The following is a 23,563-nucleotide window of genomic DNA, read 5'->3' as shown; positions in this document are numbered from 1 at the left end:
GAAATTTCCGGAAGTAAAGTAAAGTAGTTTTCATCGGGAGAAAAATGCATTCATTTCTCTCATGCATGTCCTGGGGTTCTAAAACAACAAGCGATTGACATGTATACACTGCTATATTTATTTACTTATTCATTTAAGAGATTTTTTGATGTGGACCATTTTTGAAGTCTTTATTGAATTTGTTACAATACTGCTTCTGTTCCGTTTTGGTTTTTTGGCCCCGAGGCATGTGGGATCCCACCTCCCGACCAAGTATCACACCCACACCCCCTGCACTGGAAGGCAAAGTCTTAACCACTGGACCAAATGGATAACTAATAGGGCCCTGCTGTATAGCACAGAAAACTCTGCGCAATATTATGTAGCAACATAAATGGGAAAAGAATTTGAAAAAGAATAGATACATGTATAGGTATAACTGAATCCCTTTGCTATACAACTGAAACTAACACAATATTGGTAATCAACTCTACTCCAATATAAGGTAAAAAGTTAAAAAAAATAATAAAATGACAAGCACTTTTCTATTCCATTTCACTTGGTGGGGGGTGGTGGAGTAAGCAACAAGTTCAGCTACTCAAGAGATGAAAGTGTTGATTTTCCATAATGATCACAAGAACAGTGCTTGTGAAAAAGTTGCACCACATTTTTAAGTAACCTTGTGACTGTAAGACAGAAAAATGACAAAACAAAACAGCTAAAATGTCTCAATTGCCTTTCCCTTCACCAGGGAGAAATACAGTATGAGACAGCTTCCACTTCTAAGTCTGAAATAGCGCACTTGAGTCACTGAGCAATTTTCAGATACATTAGTTCTTAACGCGAGATTTATTCACAGGCAACATTCAACATAGTCTTCAAAGTGACAGGATGAGTATCATTCCAAAACAATGAGGCGTTTCTTTTTCCCAAGTTGTCATAAAATTTACTAACACAATTATAATTTCTAAAAATCTAAATTCAACAAGATGTCAGGCCTGAGCCCCTCAAAACCGTCAACAGTATAAAAGACAAAAATGGCAGGGGGGGGCTTCCCTGGTGGCGCAGTGGTTGGGAGTCCGCCTGCCGATGCAGGGGACGCGGGTTCGTGCCCCGGTCTGGGAAGATCCCACATGGCGCGGAGCGGCTGGGCCCGTGAGCCATGGCCGCTGAGCCTGCGCGTCTGGAGCCTGTGCTCCGCAACAGGAGAGGCCGCAACAGTGAGAGGCCCGCATACTGCAAAAAAAAAAAAAATGGCAGGGGGATTGTTTCAGAGAAAAAGAGCTTCATGAGACATAATCGCCAAAGGCAGTGAATGATTCTTGATTGGACTGTGATTCTGGAAAAAGGAAGCGTAATTAGAGAAATTTGAATACGAACTATATCGGAGCCGATATTATTATATCAGTGTTAAATTTCTTAGGGAGGATAACGCTACTGTTGTGTAAGAGAATGTCCTTTTCTTGAATCATGCAGGATAAATATTTAGGTGTAACACTTACTTTTAATTGGTTGAAAAATAGAGAGACATGAAGTATACGCAGCAAAATATTCATCATTTGTGACCCTAGATGAAGGGCTATGGACTCCACTGTTCAAGGTTTTCAAATTTTCCATAGGTTCACATCTTTAAAAATAAAAAGTTGGCGCCAAAAAAACTGAAGAGACTAGTCTTTACAAAAACTTTACAGGGAGCTTCTTTGTCAGCCCATGAAACAGAATGTCCCTGATACACAGTAGATAATTGACTGAGTGTATCAGTCTAATTATAGGCCTGTTTTTCTTGTTCTTTGGGTTTTGTTTTGTTTTTTTCTTTTTCTTTTTTATGTGGCTATGCCGTGTAGGATCTTAGTTCCCCAACCAGGGATCAAACCCGGGCCCTTAGCAGTGAAAGCACCGAGTCCTAGAGTCCTAACCACTGGACCACCAGGGAATTCCCTGGGCCTGTTGGTCTTGTTACTAGATATCACACCATGAGTAAGGTCACTTAGTGGGATCAAAAAGCATCAAGTGGTTTATGCTTCCAGCCGTGATGGAATAGGAATTGGATTTACCCTCTTACCTTAACTAAGAAACTGGACAAAATAGATGAAACACTGGTTCACAGATATTGGCCCACAAGAATCTTAAGACAATGTTCCTGGGACTTCTCTGGCAGTCCCGTGGTTAGGATTTCACTGCCGGGGCCCGGGGTTCCATTCCTGGTCTGGGAACTAAGATCCTGCAAGCCAGGCAGTGTGGCCAAAAAAAAAAAAAGACAGTGTTTCCTCAGAGAAGGAAACACGTGAGGGGAGCTCTACCATCGTCCCAGCTCACTGTCTGCACTTTCCAGGCTGTAGCTCAAGGAGGAGAAACACAAATGGCGCCCAAGGGCTTCTTTGAGTCCAGGAAACAGAGTTGAAAAGGATAGAATTGAGATGAAAGTGGTTAGAATTTGCAGGGAGGAGTACTGGAGAGCAAAGAAGACAACAAAAGAGAGCTTTTGGGAATTGCAGAGGGTTCCCCTCAGGTCTTCATGTGTGTGATCAGCACATGAGGAAACGGCCTGAGGCTAGAGAAAGTTGAGAACACTCAAAGGTGCGAACGTGCGTTCCATCAATGTCTGGCCTGAGTGAAATGGCAGCTTGCCCTCGTCTCCTGTTGCTGAGGACCCTTCACCTCTACCATCGCCCACCTCTTCTCCCTCCTCCAGTCAGTAACTCTTCTTGCCTGTTCACTCGATGCCAGCCCCTGGACGCCAGCGGTTGTAATGGACTGCTGTGCTTTTCAAGGGACTGTACTGTAAGATTAAAAATGTTTTCTTTATTTTTGTGTTTGTTTGTTTTTTATGTTCAATTTGTGTGAAAATTATTCTAAACCTATTACAGTACAGTACTACAGAGCTGATTGTGTTAGTTGGGTACCGAGGCTAACTTTGCTGGACTTAAACGAACACGCTCTCGGATCAGAACTCGTTCAAATGTAAAGGACTTACTGTAGAGTTCCCTGTGCTATACAGTGGGTCCTAGTTGATTATCCATTTTATATATAGTAGTGTGTACATGTTAATCCCAAACTCCTAATTTATCCCTGCCCCCCTTCCCCTTTGGTAACTAAGCATAAGTTTGTTTCTATAGTTCGTGAGACTATTTCTCTGTTGTAAATAAGTTCATTTGTATCCTTTTTTTAGATTCCACATATAAGTGATATCATATGATATTTGTCCTTGTCTGACTTACTTCACTTAATATGATAATCTCTAGGTCCATCCATGTTGCTGCAAATGAAGAGTTTTTAATTAAAATGCAGATACTCCAGAGAGAAAGAGAGAGGGCGCATAACAAAAAGTAATGTTTGTAGAAGACTTTGCTTTAAATTTTACTGCTTTGGAGAATTAGAAAAGATATTAGTTGACTTGGAAAGATACAGGGTGGGAGGAGATTACAATTTACAAAATAGCAGGTACGATGTAAGATACATATTATAGGGCTTCCCCGGTGGCGCAGTGGTTGAGAATCCGCCTGCCAATGCGGGGGACATGGGTTCGATCCCTGGCCCGGGAAGATCCCACATGCCGCGGAGCAACTAAGCTCGTGTGCCACAACTACTGAGCCTGCGCTCTAGAGCCCGAGAGCCACAACTACTGAGCCCGCGTGCTGCAACTACTGAAGCCCATGTGCCTAGAGCCTGTGCTCCACAATGAGGGAAGCCAGTGCAATGAGAAGCCCGTACACCGCAACAAAGAGTAGCCCCCGCTCGCCGCAACTAGAGAAAGCACGTGTGCAGCAATGAAGACGCAACACAACCAAAAATAAATAAATAAATAAAATTTAAAAAAAACACATATTATACACTTTGTGATATATAATATGTGATATATAATACACTCTGAGTGGTGTGATGATAGGTGATTATTATTTACTTGCTCATACACATATTTTGTTTCTTTTACAGTTAACATGTCCTATTTATGTCAGTTATTTTTCAGGTAAATTTTGTTTTGTTTTGTTTTGTGGCCACGCTGTGCAGCATGTGGGATCTTAGTTCCCCCACCAGGGATTGAACCCTCGCCCCCTGCAGTGGAAGCATGAGGCCTTTACCACTGGACCGCCAGAGAAGTCCCAGTAATTTTTTTTTTAATTTATTTTTGGCTGTGTTGGGTCTTTCTTGCTGCGCACAGGCTTTCTCTAGTTGCGGCGAGTGGGGGCTACTCTTTGTTGAAGGGCGCAGGGTTCTCATTACGGTGGCTTTTCTTGTTGTGGAGCACGGGCTGTAGGCGCACGGGCTTCAGTAGTTGTGGCACGTGGGCTCAGTAGTTGTGGCCCACAGGCTTAGTTGCTCCGTGGCATGTGGGATCTTCCCGGACCAGGGATCGAACCTGTGTCCCCCTGCATTGGCAGGCGGATTCTTAACCACTGCGCCACCAGGGAAGTTCCCCCGGTAAATTTTTTATTTAGGTTAAAAAAGAAAGCACTGAGACCTCAAGTCGGTTTAAGCTCAAACTACACAGTGTGCTAGAGTTCTGGGAAGGGAGATGTGGGGGGATTTTACCATACAAGACATGTGTAGTCCAGGAAGGACACATGATGGGATCTCAGAGGTCTAACTCCCAACAAATCTAATGTCAAACTTTAGCATCTATTTCCACTGAGTGTCCACTGCACCTCCATAGGCTCTAAAGCCCTGCTAGAGATGGTGGTGTGACTTTGATTTGAGTCAAGGAAGTGTTTCACCACATGAAGAAGCAAATGATGAGGTTGTTCGCTTGGAGTTTGCAGTTGCAGTCTGCTCAGCGTGGGCTGTAAATACACAAGCCGTTTTTCAAAATCTGTGACACACTGAAAATATCTCATGTTCAACAAAAGCAACAAACCAAATGCACAGACATATGCCAGCCGTCTGCCACCCTCCTCAGTAGGAGGGCTTGAGAGATACGCTTCTAAGTAAACTACTCTGTTGGAGAATCGCCTCAGTCGGATGGCTGAGAATTTTGCTAATGACACACTTGACTCAAAGACATGTAATATCAGAACTTCAGAATAGAGGAATGTTTAAGTGATAGCCCATTTTTGCAGGTAACAGCTTATAAAATACTGTGAAATAAACAGCGAAGATTGTTCTCTGTTTGGGTGTAATTATATACAGTTTTCAATTCCTTTCACCAAGCATATGTTGAGCACCTGTTGTGTTAAATTCCAAGCTACAAAGATGAATTAGCTCTGATCTGTGCACACAGGGCTTGGAGTTCATTGAGGGGACCAGCCTGCATGGTGTGCGAATGATGTCGTGGAGCACAGAGGAAGGATGCTCGTGCAGGCGTCAGGGCACTCGGAAGGTTTGGGAGGAGCTAATGCCAGAACTGAGTCTTGCCAGGCAGACAGGGTGGAAAGGAAGGACATTTCAAGCGGACATAAAAGTGCACAGACATTCAAGAGCCCAGAGTTTTATCTTTTATTTTTTTACTTGTTTGGGCTGCGCTGCACAGCATGTGGGATCTCAGTTCCCCGACCAGGGATTGAACCTGTGCCACCTGAAGTGAAAGTGTGGAGTCTTAACCACTGGACCACCAGGGAAGCCCCAAGAGCCCAGAGTTTTTAGAAGCTGCAAATAGTTCCAAAAGGTTCAACTGGATTTCTACTTCTGGCCAAGATGGAGTGACAGCGACTGGCTTTACCCTCCTCCCTCTGAAACAATTTCCAAAGGAGGAAGAATGCAGAAAACAAGTGTTTTCAGACACTGCATACCAGGCAGCAGAGGACAATGGTCCCTGAGAGGGGGCAGACAAATGAGATGAGCGCCGTGATTGTCTCAGCTTCCTGCCCGGAGCGTCTCCAGGGGGCACCTTAGAGAACGGGAGCCAGTGTGGAGCCTGGGTGTCTGGGGAGGCCCTGGCATGGAGATCTCAGGCAGCATCACAGGGCGGGGAGCACGGCCCAGGGACAGAGCCCCAGAGACCTGCACAGGGTCCCCGAAAGTCTTCAGGTGAGTACTGATCTGCACCTGAGTGTGAGGAAGCTACTCAAGGGTAGGGTCAGAGGGAATAATCTTGGAAGGAAGAACCTTGTAATTCACAGGGCATCAGGTAGAGTATGCGTAAGAGCATTGCCTCAGTGGAATGGCAGAATGAGCTCCAGAATAAAGGCTGTTCTCATCCTGCCTGACAAAGTTTAAGAGGAGCGTTGAAACGATTGAACTGTTTCCAAGTCATTTAACTGCTTCCCAGAATAAAGCTCAAGAAGACATTTATGGGAATAGAAAGATATCCAGCACCTAAGACGGTAAAATTCACAACATCTGGCCTCCAGTGGCAAATGACCAGGCATGGAAACAAGCGGGAAAGAACACTGAATAATGAGGAGAAAAGGCAAAATCCATAGAAGCAGACCCAGAGATGACAGAGACATCAAATTAGACAAAGATGGAATCAGTGGACAAAGACGTTAAAACAGCTGTTATATTAATAATTATATATGGTTACATAGTCCATACGCTTACGGATCTAAACAAAAGATTAAGCTCATTAAGTAGAGAAATGGAATAAAGTAAAAAACCAAGCAGCTTCTAGACACAAAAAATATTATATCTCCAGTGAAAAATATACTGGATGGGATTAGTAGCAGATTAAGACACAAGTGAAGAAAAGAGTAGAAAGGCATAGTAATAGAAACTTTCCAGAATGAAACACAGAGAAAAAAGGTTGAACGCAAAATGAGCAGAGCATCAGTGAACTACAGCACAGCTTCAAATTGTGTACATTGTAACCCTGTATGTGAGGCCAAAGTTGATTGATTGATGGGCGGATACCTTGGCCCTGGCCAGGCCAATGACTTTCTTCTTTGGGATTTTGAACTGAAGACCCAGAAAGAATCAGGTCAGTCTTGCTCTGTATGACTGAAGCAGGCAAAATGGAAATCTTCTCTGTTTCCCACCAGGTAGATGGAGAAGCAGAAGAATTTAGTCTGCATCAAGGGGAGCTATGAAACAGATACATGGGGGAATGTAGAGGTATAATTTGGAGAGAGAAATCATCAGGATTTTAGGTCCTGGTTCCAGGTCTTTCTGATCCTAGCTGTACTGCTATCCTGTTCAGATTCTCCTTAGACTCCATGAAATATGGTGGGTTTCTTTTTGTTGTTGTTGTTTGTTTGTTTGTTTGTTTTTGGTCACCTATAATGAAAAAGGCCTCAGGAATTCCCTGGTGGTCCAGTGGTTAGGACTCCACATTTCTACTGCAGGGGCATGGGTTCAATCCTTGGTCAGGGAACTAAGATCCCACAAGCCGTGCAGTGTGGCCAAGGGGAAAAAAGAGATCCCACAAGCCGTGCAGTGTGGCCAAGGGGGAAAAAAAAAGGCCTTAAATTATATAGAGATAATGCATTTGATTTTGGACATGTTAAGATGTTCTTTGGTTTTTGACACAGGTTTGGAGCATCTATGGGCTATCGACATGGAAATGTCCACTAGGCAGGTGAATAGACTTACCTGAAGCTCAGAGAAGAAGTGCGTGCCTGAAATTTACACATGTATGTATCGTTGTTACGACTTACATTTCTATCCGTCTATAGAATAAATAGACAACCTTACTCCAAGGGAGGACATGAAATTGACAATGGAGAACATTAGGAGAGAGGCACAATAAAACCAAGGACAGAACCTGGAGAACAACCACATTAAAGAGACAAAGAGAGCCTCCAGGGAATGACTGAGAAGGAACATTTTCCAAGGCAGGATGGAAGCATGAAGGAAGGGGAAACCAACGACACTATCAAATTCCTAAAGGACCTGAGACATTCCTGACCCTCTACTGGCAACCACCAACTTCCTATATTTCTAACCTAACTTCCTTTTTCTGCCCATACTGACCACACCTGCGTCCCTATAGCCCTGTTTCTGACCTCAACATGCTAACTTAACCATAGTTATTCATCCCTTTTTAGGAGAGTTTGATTTTGACATTCTCCACCTTACATGATTCTACAATACCTGACAAGGATCAAAGACCCGTCAAAGCAGACCCACAGAGAAGATCTGAGCCCTTCTCCCCCAAAGACAATTGTACACCAATTCACCTGGGGGAGGCAAGGAAGGAGCTGGAGGGGAACGTATGGTTTTCCAAGAGGAAATCAGGCCTCATCGATCTAATAAAGCTCTTGTAGGAGGTGCATATGTGTATGGACAAAAGCTCATGAATGGCATCTATTAAGATTTTCAAAAAGCCTTTCACAAAGTTCCACACAAAAGGCTATTTTAAAAATTGAGTCATCGTGGTATAATGGAGACTGGGGTGACGTAGAGGGAAGTTGCCTAGGGATGAGAACAATGGTTTAGGATTTAGGGCATTTCTTGCGGGAAGAAGTGTAAACACTGGCATTCTCCTATGATTAGTCTTGCTTAATGCTTTCGTGAATTATTTGGAGCAGTGATTATGAAAAGCCTAAGTATATAGGAATAACCTGAAGTTAACGTGAAAATGTTGAACTGGTCTTCATATGGGCAAAAGTTAAGTCTTGAACTTAGGGAACAGTAACCTCAAGGATACTTAAAAGATTCGTTTACTCATTCGTTCATTAAACACTTACTGAGGATCTGCTATGTGGCCAGCTATTGCGCTACAAGTTGGACAGGAAATAATAATTAAGAAGGCATTTCTCCCTGCTCTTAGGGAACTTAAATGGAACAAGAAGACATTTCCTGAATCCTGAGAAAAGTAAATTTAAGGTGAATAAAGGAAACGGTTCACACAATAGGAAAAACATGGAGCTTGACTTTCCAAGCATTATGCTGATAAGGTTGAAAATTTTAAATATACTATAAGTAGTTAGATAATTCCACAAAAGGTACTGCTATGATGGTTTTATTAAGGGGAGATAGAGTATTTGGGACCCCCTCCATGTTATTGATGGGGTCCCAAATGGTTCTAACATATGTTAGAACCATTTTTCTATTGCTGTTGTAAGTGATGAAAACCCAATTCAAAACTAACTTCAAAAAGAAAAGTTAAGCCTGACTTGAGGCAAAGCTGGGCACGGAGGGGCGGAGATGTTACGAGGATTTGGTGTGTTTCACTCACCCTGCTCCTCTCAGCTATGTTTTACTAAGAATTTTTTCACATGGAGCAAAGGAGTCCTATATATAGACATAGAAGCCAGAAGAATTCCAGTTTTCCATGTTTCACAGCACCTGTGATCTTAGGAGACCCTGTTTCTCCCAGCACCCCTGTCAGTTCCTGAAAAAGGCTCTGAAAGGCTCATCCTTGAATCACTCCCTCCGGCCACAAAGTTGCCCACCCCCCAAAGAGCCAGGGTGAGGGGACCTTTCGGTCTCCAGAGCCACACAGACTGAGGAAGAGGAAGAGGTCTTTTCCCAAATAGACAGTAAGCAGACAAAAATAACAGCGCAACTCGCTACTTCCTCTCCACAAGGTCATCATAGGCTGATTCTGGTCGCGGCAGGAGCCTCTGAAATCATCCCCCTCTGATCCCCGCCTCCCTTGCACGTGGGCTAGACTTAGTGACTCACTTCTAGAGAAGACAGCGTGGCAGAGGCAATGGCCTCAATGCAGAGATTAGGTGACAAAGGACTGCAGGTTCCATCTTGGACGCTCTCTTTCCAGCTCTCTCTTGCCTGGTTCACTTGGGGAAGCCGGCGACCATGTTGTGAGTCAGCCCCATGGAGAGGCCCAGGTGAGAGAGCTTGGAAGCCGATTTCCTGAGACTGATAATAGCCAGGTGTGCGAGCTTGGAAGTGGCTCCTCCCCCCACCCCCCACCCCTGCCCAGGTCCAGTCTTTAGATGAGACTCCAGACCCGGCCGTCAGCTCACCTGCAACGTCATGCAACTCAGCTCAGCTGTGCCCAGATTCCTGACCCACAAAAACGGAAAGATCGACATTTTAATCTATAAGCCACTGAATCTGGGGGCAATTTGTTAAACAGCAATAGATAACTAATACACTGGGGTTGGTGCAATAAGATAATATTTATGTTCTTATGACCAAAAGTAGGTAAATACATACAGGATCAGGCAAAAGCATCTGTTAAGAGGTCATATGTGATTTCTGCCGTATGTGAAGAAGAATGGATATATGTACATGTATAACTGAATCACTATGCTGTACACCTGAAACAAACACAACATTGTAAATAAAATATACTCCAATATAGAATAAAAATTAAATTAAAAATAAAACATTTTAGCTAACCGAAGGGGAAAAGAAAGCTCTCTGGGGTTCTTATTAATTCTTAAGAGCCTAAATGGGTCCCAAGACAGAGTAATGCCATTCCCTTTGGCCTGGGAATGTTCATGTAGCCCAGGTCTGTCCAGTGGATGGAAGAGAAAGTCTGCTGGGAAGCTTCTGGGAAAAGTTTTTCCACTCTTAAAAGAGAGTCACAGGAAGACACTGTCTTCTTCCTCTGGATATTACTGTGTCTGAATATGATGCTGAGATCTTCCTATCAGTCTGTCGAGCAGAAGAAACACACCACTGAAGATGGGGTGTTGTTTCCAAATTTCATCACTGCAGTGATTCAGTGAACATCTTTCTACACAATATATCTTTGCACATTGGTGTATTTTGGTAGAATAAATTCTTAGAACTGGAAGTTCTGGAGACTAGGACATAGACACATAAATTTTTAATAGATGTCGATTTTTGATAAGGTGCCTTGAAAAAGTTTGTATCAATAAAAACTTCCAGCAATATTTATTTAACATTTATATAAAGCTTGCTGTATGTTTACTAGGCAAGTGGCCTAAGGTTTTCCCAAATATCAACTCACTAATATATGTGAGTGCCTATTTCTCTATACTTTTGCTAACTTATTTTTCATCCATGCTCATCTGATAAGCAGAAAACATCTTCCTATTGCAAAAAGCTGCATTTCTTTGCAACTTGCAATTAGTATGGTTGAACATTTAAAAATGTTATCTTTGAATGGTCTATTCATGTCCTCGGTCCATTTTCTTTTCTTTTTTTTTAAATATTTAATTATCTATTTACTTTGGTTGCGCCGGGTCTTAGTTATGGCGTGTTAACTCATTTTTTAAAATTATTTATTTATTTTATTTATTTATTTTTGGGCTGCATTGGGTCTTCGTTGTGGCATGAGGGCTTTCTCTAGTTGCGGCGAGCAGGGGCTACTCTTCGTTGCAGTGTGCAGGATTCTCATTGTGGTGGCTTCTCTTGTTGCAGAGCACGGGCTCTAGGTGCGTGGGCTTCAGTAGTTGTGGCTCACGGGTTCTAGAGCGCAGGCTCAGTAGTTGTGGTGCACGGGCCTAGTTGCTCTGCAGCATGTGGGATCTTCCTGGACCAGGGCTCGAACCCATGTCCCCTGCATTGGCAGGTGGATTCTTAACCACTGTGCCACCAGGGAAGTCTGTGGCATGTGAACTCTTAGTTGCAGCATGCATGTAGGATCTACTTCCCTGACCAGGGATCGAACCAGGGCCCCCTGCATTGGGAGCGCAGTCTTAACCACTGCACCACCAGGGAAGTCCCCTCCTTGGTCCATTTTCTTCCTGGGTTTTCATCTTTCTTTTTCTTGTTAATTTCTAAGAGCTCTGTGTATATTAGGGATATTAGCCCTTTAATGTCATATGTGACAAAGTTCAATAATCACTTATTCACAACTCCAATAGCTAAGAGGCTCCGAAAATTAAGTTTTTTGTGAGTTTGGTGCAACTCTTTTGATAATAAAACATGACTTCAACTGACATGACACTTTTCAGCCTTTGCATATTCCGCTAATGTGAATAGTGGTACATTTTGCTGAAGAGAAAAATCATGTTTGATTCCATGGTACTGGCCTAGACCTCACTGGTGCTGTTATATATATACTATGTATTATCTTTTCTAAATTCTGAAGAACTTAAAATTCCATAAAACATTTGTCCCCAAGGATTTCAAGTAAGCAATTGTGGACTTTACGCACATGATGCCAGGGGTTTTTTCAGTTCACTTTGGACGTGTTGAATTGCACGTGCCTGTGGGGTCTTTAAGTGCAAATGGCCTGTAAGCATTTGGATACATGAGTTAGGAATTTATGGGAGCAATCAGGCTTGGAAAAGCAGATTTTGGATTTATCAGCATATAGATAATATTTAAAGTCATGAGGGTACATGTCAGAAGGCACGTTCTGCCAGAAGAGTGATGGGAACATCTAAATCCGAGGAATGGATGGAGTTCTTGGGGGAAAGGGACAGAGGGAAGAGTGGCAAAGAAAGTGTGAACTGGACGGGGCAGAGGTGCCCTCGTTCTGGGCTGGGCCCAAGGCTGCAGCCGTGAAGACACGGCAGTGGAGCTGCCAGCCGCGGAGTTCTCAATGGAGCGATTGTTAGACAGCAGAGTGAAAACAGACCCTGGAGTGTGTGTGGCGGGCAGAGTAGCAAGGCTCTCTGATGGTTGCCTCTGTGTCCAGGCTCAGGAACCAGGACCTCAACATTCCTGAATAACCAAGCATCCTTTCATCAGGCTTCCGAAGCAGGGGTCTCCAGCCCTCCTTCCTCTCCTGTGAAAGTCCCCTTAAAGGGTCTGAAGCAGAAACGCGGATGGACCTAGAGATGATCATACTGAGTGAAGTAAGTCAGACAGAGACAAACGTCATATGATATCACCTATATGTGGAATCTAAAACATGACACAAATGAACCTATCTATGAAATGGAAACAGACTCACAGACATAGAGCACAGCCTGGTGGTTGCCAAGGGGGAGGGGGGGTGGGGGAGGGATGGAGTGGGAGTTTGGGATGAGCAGATGCAAACTATTATAGAGAGAGAATGGATAAACAACAAGGTCCTACTGTAGAGCACAGGGAACTATATTCAATACCCTGTGATAAACCATAATGGAAAAGAATATGAAAAAGAATATATATATGTATAATGGGGTCACTTTGCTGTACAGCAGAAATTAACACAACACTGTAAATCAGCTATACTTCAATTACATAAATTAAAAAAAGAAGGTGTCTGCAGCAGTGTCCCAGCCCCGTCAGACCTCTGTGGGCCCCGCTGTCCAGCAGGCGGCTTGGACCTTGGGGTGAGCAGGTAGTTCCAGCGGTGTGTGCGGGGAGGAGCTGGCCCTCATCACCCCCCACGGGGCGGGGGGACCAGAGAGAGGGCCCCGCCTGCAGAGGGGCCACCTCGGGACCCCTGACAGGGGCATTTAGAAAGTCGTTGCCAGTGGGCAGCCGCCTTGCAAAGAGGGGACTGCTGAGAGGCCTCAGGTCTGCCCCCAACCGGCCTGCTGCAAAATTTTTCCAGCTGGTTTTCTATCAGAAGAAAAATCCGTTTTTCATTTTCAGTTGAATGTTCTCAGCCTTAAAATGTGTGCCTTTTGTTCATTCTAATTCGCCTGCATTTGCATAAAGCAAAAGTTCATTTTCAGAGCGGTATGCAGGGCGGCTGTGCACAATTCCACTTATTGTATAGAAAAGCTGTGTGCCTAACTTTTTATTCGGCAAGAAAAGAATATATCTGAGATGGTAACGTGGGTGTTTCCTGGAGCTCATACTAGTGATGTCTGTCTCTCAAGAAACAACGGGCACTTATTTGGGATTTCTCAGATTTACTTACAGTATTCTGATTTTTCATTTCCATTGGCTCTTGACTGTTAAGTGGGTCAAAAAATGGTTAATTTCTTGAATATTTTAAACAGTTGTCCTCAGTTCTGAGTTTACCTACAGTGGAAACATCTGAAAGTTCATAATGTTAATAACATCATTCCATCAAGCTAATATGAACTGAAGAACATTGAATAAATATTTTGGTGTAGATCATGACACAAATACTTCCAGTCCTGAGCTAATTTCTGTGTACACACACACACACAAACCCCCAAAGCAAACACTTTTCTTCCAACACACTTAAAAAAGCTTAAGATGGTAAATTTTATTTATTTGCATTTTAGCACAATTAAAAAAAATCCACTTCTCTTCTAAATCTTCAAAATTTGGAAGCATTCATTTAATGAAGAAAGAAGTACTTTCTGGGAATTCCCTGGCGGTCCAGTGGTTAGGACTCGGTGCTTTCACTGCTGAGGCCCGGGTTCAATCCCTGGTCGGGGAACTGAGATCCCGCAAGCAGCACTGTGCGGCCAAAAAAAAAAAAAAGTACTTTCGAGAACTGCTTACTTCAGCTTGAAAGACCTGTGGATTTATTTCCACATAAAGTCGGTGATTATGAAGGCTTAATTTCTTTCTTTCTTTTGCAGCATGCAAACTCTTAGTTGCGGCATGCATGTGGGATCTAGTTCCTCAACCAGGGACCAAACCTGGGCCCCCTGCCTTGGGGGCGCAGAGTCTTAACCACTGCACTACCACGGAAGTCCCTGAAGACTTAATTTAAAATAAACAAACCTTTCAGATGTGATCTACATATATATATTTTTTTGAACGCAGAGGACATTTAATTAAAAGTAGGCAACAGCTCCACGAATTTGTGTGTTATCCTTGTGCAGGGGCAATGTTACTTAATCTTTGTTGTTTTGTTCTAATTTTTAGCATGTGTACTGCTGAAGCGAGCACCAGATGTTATAACTCTAGACCAGATTACTTGGCATCTCAGAATTACAGAACAAAAGGCCTAAGGGTCATCTCGAGGTTTTCAAGTGTTTTTCTGCAAATGGGCAAGTTGAATTCTAGGTTGGGTCAAGAACCGGGGACATGCTTCTGAAGCCATCCTCGGAGAGCCACCCTACAACAGGATACAAACTGAGCCCTGAAAAGTCAAACACGCTCTAGAAAACTTGTTTCAAAAACAGTGGTTCCTTCTACCCCAAACAAAACAGCGGTCCCCTGCCCCACTTCACCTCTTTCCCACTCTCCAGAAGCAGCCACTGTCATTTTGTTTCATCTCCAAATCTCTGCTACTTATTGATTAGTCATGGTTAAGTGGAGCCAGTTGTCTTATTCTGTGGAAGATGAGGATTGAACCCTCTTTCACCACCATCAACACATAGACACAACCCCTCTTCCTCTCAATAAGGTCATGTTGTAAGTTTAGTTACCAATCCATGTTTCCATTACTACGATGAAATGTGCCAATCACAGCTGAGTCATGTAATATACTATGGTGACTTTTCCTCTCTTGCTTATCTTAGGATTCTTTTTTTTGGCACTTATTTTAAAAGAATTTTAATACAATTTTTAAATGTTACTTCTCATTTACAGTTATTACAAAATATTGGCTATATTCCCCATGTTGTACAACACATCCGTGAATCTATCTCACACCCAATGGTTTGTGCCTCCCACCCCCACAATGGTAACCACTAGTTTGTTCTCTATATCTGTGAGTCTACTTTTTTGGGTTATATTTAGGAGTCTTTTTTTTTCTGCTTTATCATTTAAATTTTATTTAGTTTTTTATACAGCAGGTTCTTATTAGTTATCTGTTTTATACATATTAGTGTATATATGTCAATCCCAATCTCCCAATTCATCACAGCACCACCACCCCCGGATTCTTTTTTGAATAAGTAATTCTTTTTTTAAAAAAACAAATCAATTTATTTATTTATTTATGGCTGCGTTGGGTCTTCGTTGCTACGCACAGGCTTTCTCTAGTTGCAGCAAGTGGAGACCGCTCTTTGTTGCGGTGTGTGGGCTTCTCATGGCAGTGGCTTCTCTTGTTGCAGAGCACGGGCTCTAGGCACGCAGGCTTCAGTAGTTGTGGCACGCGGGCTCAGTAGTTGTGGCGCACGGGCTTAGTTGCTCCGCGGCATGTGGGATCTTCCCGGACCAGGGCTCGAACCCGTGTCCCCTGCACTGGCAGGCGGATTCTTAACCACTGCACCACCAGGGAAGTCCCTCAGTAATTCTTTTTTCCCTTAGTGTTTTATGTACCATTTAGTCAACCCTAAACTGATCTTCAGTTATATAAATTTTTTTCTCAAAATCTTCACACATCAATCACTCTGATTTGTCTTGGAAACGTATCTCTGGCAGTCTTCTGACTGATGGACTCCCATCTGGACAGGTTGCTTTTGACGCTGTCACCTTGGTGCTTCCCTTCTTTTGTTGGTCTCTTCTTTTGTATGTCCCACATCTTCCTCTTTCTTAGTTTAATCTCTCACTTGGTTGAGCAATAGCTTCCCAATAAATGATACATAAGAAGTACATTTTTTGAGAACTTGTGTGTTTGAAAACCTTATTTTACCTACCTTTATACCAACTGAGGTTTGAGATCACTTTCCCTCAGAATTTTGAGGGTACTGATCCATTTTCTTCTAATTTCCAGTGTTGTTTGATACATTCAGATTCTCAGACCTTTGTACGAAATGTTTTTTTTGTTGTTCTTTTTTTTATGGTTTTCTTTGTACTGTGCCTTAGTGTGGTTCTATTTTTATCCACTGTTCTGGGCATTGGCAACAGATGGCCTTCAGTTACATTTTCTTATTTAACTTATTCAGACCTGAAGCCTTGTGTTGTGGTCTTCTAATTTCTTTCCTATTTTCCAACTTTTTTTTTAAAATGACCATTTATTTTATTGTTTTTTAAATTAATTATTTTTGGCTGCATTTGGTCTTTCTCTAGTTGTGACGAGTGGGGGCTACTCTTCGTTGTGGTGCGTGGGCTTCTCATTGCAGTGGCTTCTCTTGTTGCAGAGCATGGGCTCTCGGTGCACGGGCTTCAGTAGTTGTGGCTCGCGGGCTCAGTGGTTCTGGCTCATGGGCTCTAGAGTGCAGACTCAGTAGTTGTGGCTTGTGGGCTCTAGAGCACAGGCTCAGTAGTTGTGGTGCATGGGCTTAGCTGCTGCGCAGCATGTTGGATCTTCCTGGACCAGGGCTCAAACCCGTATCCCCTGCATTGGCAGGCGGATTCTTAACCACTGCACCACCAGGGAAGCCCTCTGACTTTTTTGTGTGTATGACTTTGTCGGCAACTTTCTCAACTTCATCTTCTAACCTTCCTATTGTTTCTATTTTCAAGACTTTTTTGTTTTCTCAGTATTTCTTTCTTATGACCCCTTGGTTTTTTGTTTTGTTTAGTGGAGACAAACTCTTTTTTCACTATGTCAAAATCTTGAGGCTCTTACTATTAGGTTGTTTTTTTTTCCCCCAAGTTCTAGAATTTATATACCAGCGCTATTCTCAATAGACACAAACTGAAAATCACTCATATTGTAATACACATTGGGATAAATTGTTAAATGTTTACACTATGGAATCCTATGCAACAGTGGCAATGCATGATCACAACAGGCAAGCACATAGGTATATTCACAGACAACATAAGGAATAAAAAAGCCCAATCCAAAAGTGGTTATACTGTGTCGTAACATTTATATAAAATACAGGTAAAGTGATCTTTTTGTTAGATACCAGAACAATATTAAACCTTAAGGGGAGTCACTAGAATGGGCCCAGGGGGCCTCTGAGTAGCTGGTAATTTTGTGTCTTTATCTAGAAGCTATGTATAGAGTGTATTCAGATTCTGAATTTTCTGAAATTTGTCATTTCCTCACAAACCGTGCATGTTTTTAGTTGTTTTTTATACATAAGAAAAAGTAAAAAAGATATACTAGGGAAGGTAATTATATTAGCACTTTAATACCCATGCTCTTCAAGGTGGAAGTGAAAGGTATTAAATTTAGTATGTTTTTTTTGCGGTAAGCGGGCCTCTCACTCCTGTGGCCTCTCCCGCTGCGGAGCACAGGCTCCGGACGCGCAGGCCCAGCGGCCACGGCTCACGGGCCCAGCCGCTCCGCGGCATGTGGGATCCTCCCAGACCGGGGCATGAACCCGCGTCCCCTGCATCGGCAGGCGGACTCCCAACCACTGCGCCACCAGAGAAGCCCCAAATTTAGTATGTTTTTAAAAATGTTTTCTTCCCCTTTCATAGTTCCACTTTCCTCCATATTATCATTAATTATTTTCTGTTTGATCCTGTCATCGTAAAGGCTTTCTTCACATGCTTCGTGATCCTTGGCTGTCTGCACCTATGTAAGGTGGGGACACGATGAAGCTGACTGGAAGCAATTGGTTCACAGGAGTAGGACTGTTGACTGTGGCATTTCTGAAACTGTGCTTCTTGGGGTACTCCTTGTATCAGTTGTCAAACTTTTCACCGAAGTCCTCTCATCTCCTGGCTGGAAAGCATAAGCCTGGTTGCCAGCACTCAGGTGACCAAGCAATGGAAGAAGGTTGGGCTTCTAAGTATTCTGATTGCAAACGTTCATATTACCCTCTGTATCAGGCCAGGTCCGAGGGGATGAACTAGAAATGGGTACAGAGAACTTTCAAGAATAGTCTAGGGCTAAGGGAGAGTACCCAGGGAAGGAACAGACTTGGAAGGGGCTCCTGCCCCATGTCTGGGGTTCGGATCTCATTGCAAAGGCATGGCTGCCGCCCAATGGATGATGAAGCTTGCTAGGTTTCCCAGGCTAGAGCTGGTCCAATCACTAGGTGAGCGGGAAGCATCCCTCTGGGGTGCGGGCAGCCCAGGTCGAGACCCTGGCTGGGACTGGTGGTGGGGAGGAAACACCTCACTGGATCCTAGTGGGCCAAGGCTGCCCTTCCCCCACCCACCACCATAGATCAGGTGGGCAGGAAGCTCCTCTCTGAGGCTGAAGGGCAGGCTCCCAGAGGGAGGCCACCTGCTGCTGGAGAGGTGGCCATGTGGCCCGGGCTCTTTGCTCACTAAGGGACCGTGTACGCCTGGTGCCCCTCACCGGCCCCCTTCACACCACTGACAACTGGATGGTATTAACAAGACGCAAACCGAAGGAAAGAAAGGAGGAATGCTTAGAGGGCCCAGCTCGCTGCCAGTGTCGGCAATCACACTGGTCTGCTCGGGCTGATGAACGCAAGCACCACAGACTAGGCGAGGCAGTAGAAATGGATGGTCTCACAGTTCTGGAGGCTACAAGCCCCAAACCAGGGTGTTGGCAGGGTTGGCTCCGTCAGAGGGCTATGAAGGGAGGACTGTTCGTCTCTCCATGGCTCGTAGATGGCCATCTTCTCCCTGTGTCTCCCTCCATGCACCTGTCAAATTTCTCTTTTATGTCACAAGTCGCATTGGCAAGAGCCACCCTGAGGACCTTTAACTTGATTACGCCCGAAAAGGCCCTACCTCCAAGGAAGGTCACATTCTTGAGGACTGAGACTTTAACACAGGAAGTTTGAGGGTACACAATTCAACCCCTAGCAGCGCCAAAGGGGAGCTGTGGCAATGAGGGGAGACACTGCTAACGGGCGCACTCCTCGTTTCCAGCACGTCACCCCACCCTCAGCTGCCACCAGCACTTGCATCTGGAGACCCTCTGCTTTACCCTTCCGAGAGAATACACAGGCTCACCCTGGGATGTGAGAGGGGCAGCTGGCAAGCTGTGCAGCGTTGAAGAAGGGATCTACGGGTCAAACGGAAAGGTCTAGATAGACTTTCGACTAGTCCTATTTCAGCCTCCTTCCACTCCTACTTCCAGAGGTACGGAGGTCACATTCATGACCATTTAGGGGTGCTCTGGGGGGGATACCGAGCTGCTCCCTGGCGTTCCCCACTGCTGGTTGAGTCAGGTGTCTGCTGAGTTTTGCTTTCCTGCTTGTGGTCTCCTCTTGTTCTTTGTGGCTTGCTGCCTTATAAATTAGTAAATAAACCTTTTATTTCAGAATGATTTTAACTTACAGAAAAGTAGCAAAGGTAATACAGGGAGTCACCCTCATACTCTCCCTCCTAATGTACCATCTCACATCACCACTGCACCTTTGTCAGAACTAGGAAATTAACCGGCACACTACTGCTAACAGATTTCACCAGTTTTCCCCGATGTCCTTCTACTGTTCCAGGGTCCAACCCAGGACACCGCCCTGAGTCACTGCGTCCGGCTGCCAAGTCTCCTCAGACTTGTCTTCCTGGTTTTTCACGACCTTTACACTTCGGAAGAGTACTGGTCAGGCATTTGGTAGAATGTCCCTCCATTTGGTTAGTTTGATGTTTTTCTCACGATCAGACTGGGGTTAATAGTTTTGGGGGAAGAATAACACGGCGAAGTGTCCTCATCACGTATCAGGCTACACTGATGTAAAATAACATAAGGGAGGCTGATGGTTCATCTCTAGCTCTTAATTCTTCAGCCTACATATTTAATACTTGATGTCCAAAGCGTATGCAATACATTAGGAGACAAAGTACACATGAATATAATGACATATTAGTCACTGTTCTGTCAAGAAAGAAGGCCACTTGGTCATGTAAAATCAACCTAATACGTCACTGAATTGAGTTTAAGAAAGTCATGACATTCCAAAAAATGTTTTCCTCTTTATTTGAACACAGAAGACATTTACAGCATGCAGGTTAGCTATAATTACATGGCGCCTTCCCAAACCAATTATCTTTGAATGTATCTTCAAGCACTGAAAAGAAACCAACACATTCCACAGGTGGACTCAGACTCTTTTCTATCACCTCCTGTCAAATTGAGAGTTATGCACAGTAGTTTTCTTAAATTAGGCAAATAATTTAATTGATCACCATGAATAAATATTTTTATTTCACTGAGTTTCTCTTCTGAACCATTTATCAATACCACTCAGAAGAACATTAATATAGTCAGTCAAAAATAAAAGACACTGCAAATTGAAATAAGTGTCAATGTTCCAAATGATCAGAAATTTTCATTTGTAAGAGTAAATGCTGTGTTTAATGACCTACCATAGCAAAAGCAGTTCAGTGAAAACAAATTTAGGAAATTCTCTGTACATTTTGTGAAAGTTTGAAATTATAAATAGAAAAGAACCATTAAGATATTTTAAAAACCCTAGCACTGTATACTCTGAACCACATGCTAGTTACAATTCATCGTTTGTTACATAGTACCAATACCATGATGTATCTTATAAGAATGAAACTACCATATTCAGACAAAAGAGAGAAAAAAAATTCTGCTTCGTCTAAGAATATTGCCCAAAAAGCAAGCTTTCGTTTGAAAACAAAATACAAATGTCTATGTGAATGCAGCCAAACATTTCTCCATTTAGAAAACTATCATCACAAATAGGTGGTAGCACTTTTTTTTAGTGAACTGCCCTGCTTCAATCTTGCTGCTCTACAAGGTTTCATCTCAATTTTTGGAGTGTTTCTTTTGATCATTCCTGAAAACAATACAATCATTTGTAAGGTTGCAGATCGTAACAGCAAGGATTTTTGACTGTTAAAAAAATAAATTTATCTTTTAAATCAAAACTATTATAAAAGTGGAAATTGCAACAGTTAAGGAAATAGAAAAATACGCCAATTATGATCTGAGTCTTCTGACTACGGCTCCAAATTTAATACAAATATCTGTATATAAAACTTTTTCGAAAAGTTAATTCTGCCACCCAGATCCTAACAGAACTTTCCAACTTTCTCTTCTGAGTAACCTTAAATCCCCATTCTCTGCAAATTTCTGCTAACACAGTTGCAGTTACTCACCCCCAACTGATGAAGCACATATTGAAATCTCTTCCCCTGTTAACTTTTATAGCTTCTAAAACAAACTGCTGACTTAGTTTAATCATCTGAGGAAGAAGAACAGGTACACTTAACAACAAAATTACCAGCTACTGCCAACAAAATAATTTATTTGAGGATTGTTAGTGACTTGCAAATAATTTACTACTTCTAGACTAAACAAGAAATAAATTATAGTGTTATGACTTAGTGTACCAGGTAAAAAAACCTCAGGGATTTCAGACCAAAATTTAACCTATATATTCATAAATTTACCATATATTTGTCTTGTCCTTCCACATTTTTTCTCAATTTCCATAGGCTATAAATTTAGATCAAACAATACGGTACTAACAATATAAAATTATGTTTAATCCTATAATATCTTAGTTCACTTCACTATAGTAAGATGACAAATCATTATCCATCCAATTCTTCTATTAATTAGTGGGCTCACCAAAACAAAGCAGGGTGTTTCCATTCCATCAATCTATGTGGATTAAAGCACTGGGAAGAACAGAAATAAATTCCTTTTCCAAACTCTCCTTCTTAAACAAAAGCAGAAGATTTGCTTTTGATATTGTAAAGTATTTCTATTCAGGATAATTCAAGAACAGTCGTTTCATGAGATAAGTAAGTAGCCTTGCTCAGTCTCAAATGTCTAGTTAGGCAGTTTTAAAGGTTTCAGTGCTCAAAGAGTAGTTTTCAGAAGCAAACTTCAGAGATGATACAGATAATTTTTAACTCCGAAGTCATTTCAAGGGATTTTAAGGTACAGTACTGACCTGATGTAATTTGTGGGCATGTAGTGTTATAAGTGGTAAAATTTAAGACATTTAATCTAAAGGTTCCATTTCCCCTAAAATATTGTTTTAATAAGAAAAGAAAAACAACAAGCAGTAGCAGCTAGGTAACTTAAACTGAGATTAAAAAATAAACACAAAAAAACAAGTACAAAAAGCACAGTCCTGTATGACACAGTTAGGTTGGCACAGTGAAGACTAAATTTAAGACATGAAAGACAAACTGTGTAATAAATAGGGCCACAGTTGTAAACTGTCGTTTTTCCCTTCTAAGACACCAAAATTGCACTCTAGTTGTGTTGGGAAGCAGCAGAGTTTACGAGAAGAGAGGGCAGGAAACAGCTGTACAGGCCAGGTACAATTTATACACTAAAAAAAGGTTATAATTCTAAAGTTCCCAAGGGATACAGGCTATAGTCATTGATATAATATCCTCTTCATACTTCAATTACTTTTAACACCTGAAGATGGAAGAAAGCACAGAGAAAAATATTTTTATTTATACAAAACTTGTGTTTGAGATAATTATGAAAAGAATTAAATAAAATATACTAATGAGTTTAAAAACATTTAGCCAACAGCTTTGACCATTTTCCCCAAAACTGAAAAGATGGCAACATTAAATGACTGAATTTTTCCTTTTATATGCCTCCTAAGCAGAGCCATTTAGGGACAGTACAATATTGAAAGGAGGTCACCCTGCATGTTTTTACTCCCCGCAAGAGCTATGAGTGAGCGGATGTGTAAGTTAGATTTTTTTAAAAAAGAAAAAGATGATTAATAAAATGGCAGCCAGTAGGCAGTGGCAGTGACATGAAGCCAAGGACCACTAACTAACTAGCAATGTTACACACATGGTAGCTGTAAGAAACAAAACGGGGTCGGGTAGGGATAAGCAAGAGGTCCACGTGGTGGGGAAAGTGACAGTGAAATAAACAATCCCAGGGACTTCCCTGGCGGTCCAGTGGTTAGGACTTGGTGCTTTCACTGCTGTGCCCCGGGTTCAATCCCTGGTCTGGGAACTAAGCAGCTGTAAGCCGAGCGGGTGTGGCCAATAAAATAATATAAAATAAACAACCCCAGCAGCAGGTGTCACCTAGAGGCATCCCGTGTTCAGCTGCCTATTTGCCTCCGTGTTTATTAGAAAACCTCCACCTGTCCAAAGCATTACACAGTTAGAAGAACCAGCCATGTAAAACTGGGTACTGAAAGTATCAGTATCATTCATACATTGCCATCTTTTCCCAAAATAAACCCAGTGTTTTGAAATGTTTTTCTTAATAATTAAAAAATAATTTTAAAATCTCTACAAAGTATCTAATTTTTTCAACAATTTATCACTTATGTAGATCATATACTCCTCAATCATG

At 42.5% G+C, this 23,563-nt stretch overlaps 1 protein-coding gene and 1 pseudogene across 1 annotated transcript in view; both read right to left on the bottom strand.

The window, feature by feature from the left end:
- Nucleotides 1–14,368: 14,368 nt before the first annotated feature.
- LOC117311299 (U6 spliceosomal RNA) lies at nt 14,369–14,481 on the bottom strand (annotated as a pseudogene).
- A 5,716-nt stretch (nt 14,482–20,197) lies between these two features.
- KIF5B (kinesin family member 5B) overlaps nt 20,198–23,563 on the bottom strand; it is a 44,051-nt gene continuing 40,685 nt past the window's right edge. The window contains exon 26 of the mRNA XM_019933534.3: nt 20,198–22,654. Coding sequence (XP_019789093.1) covers nt 22,638–22,654 — 17 coding nt within the window. The 3' untranslated portion in view covers nt 20,198–22,637. The remainder of the gene's footprint in view (nt 22,655–23,563) is intronic.

Source organism: Tursiops truncatus, chromosome 2 (genome assembly GCF_011762595.2).
Source record: "Tursiops truncatus isolate mTurTru1 chromosome 2, mTurTru1.mat.Y, whole genome shotgun sequence".
Taxonomy (NCBI): domain Eukaryota; kingdom Metazoa; phylum Chordata; class Mammalia; order Artiodactyla; family Delphinidae; genus Tursiops; species Tursiops truncatus.
This window is presented reverse-complemented; position numbering and strand designations above follow the sequence as displayed.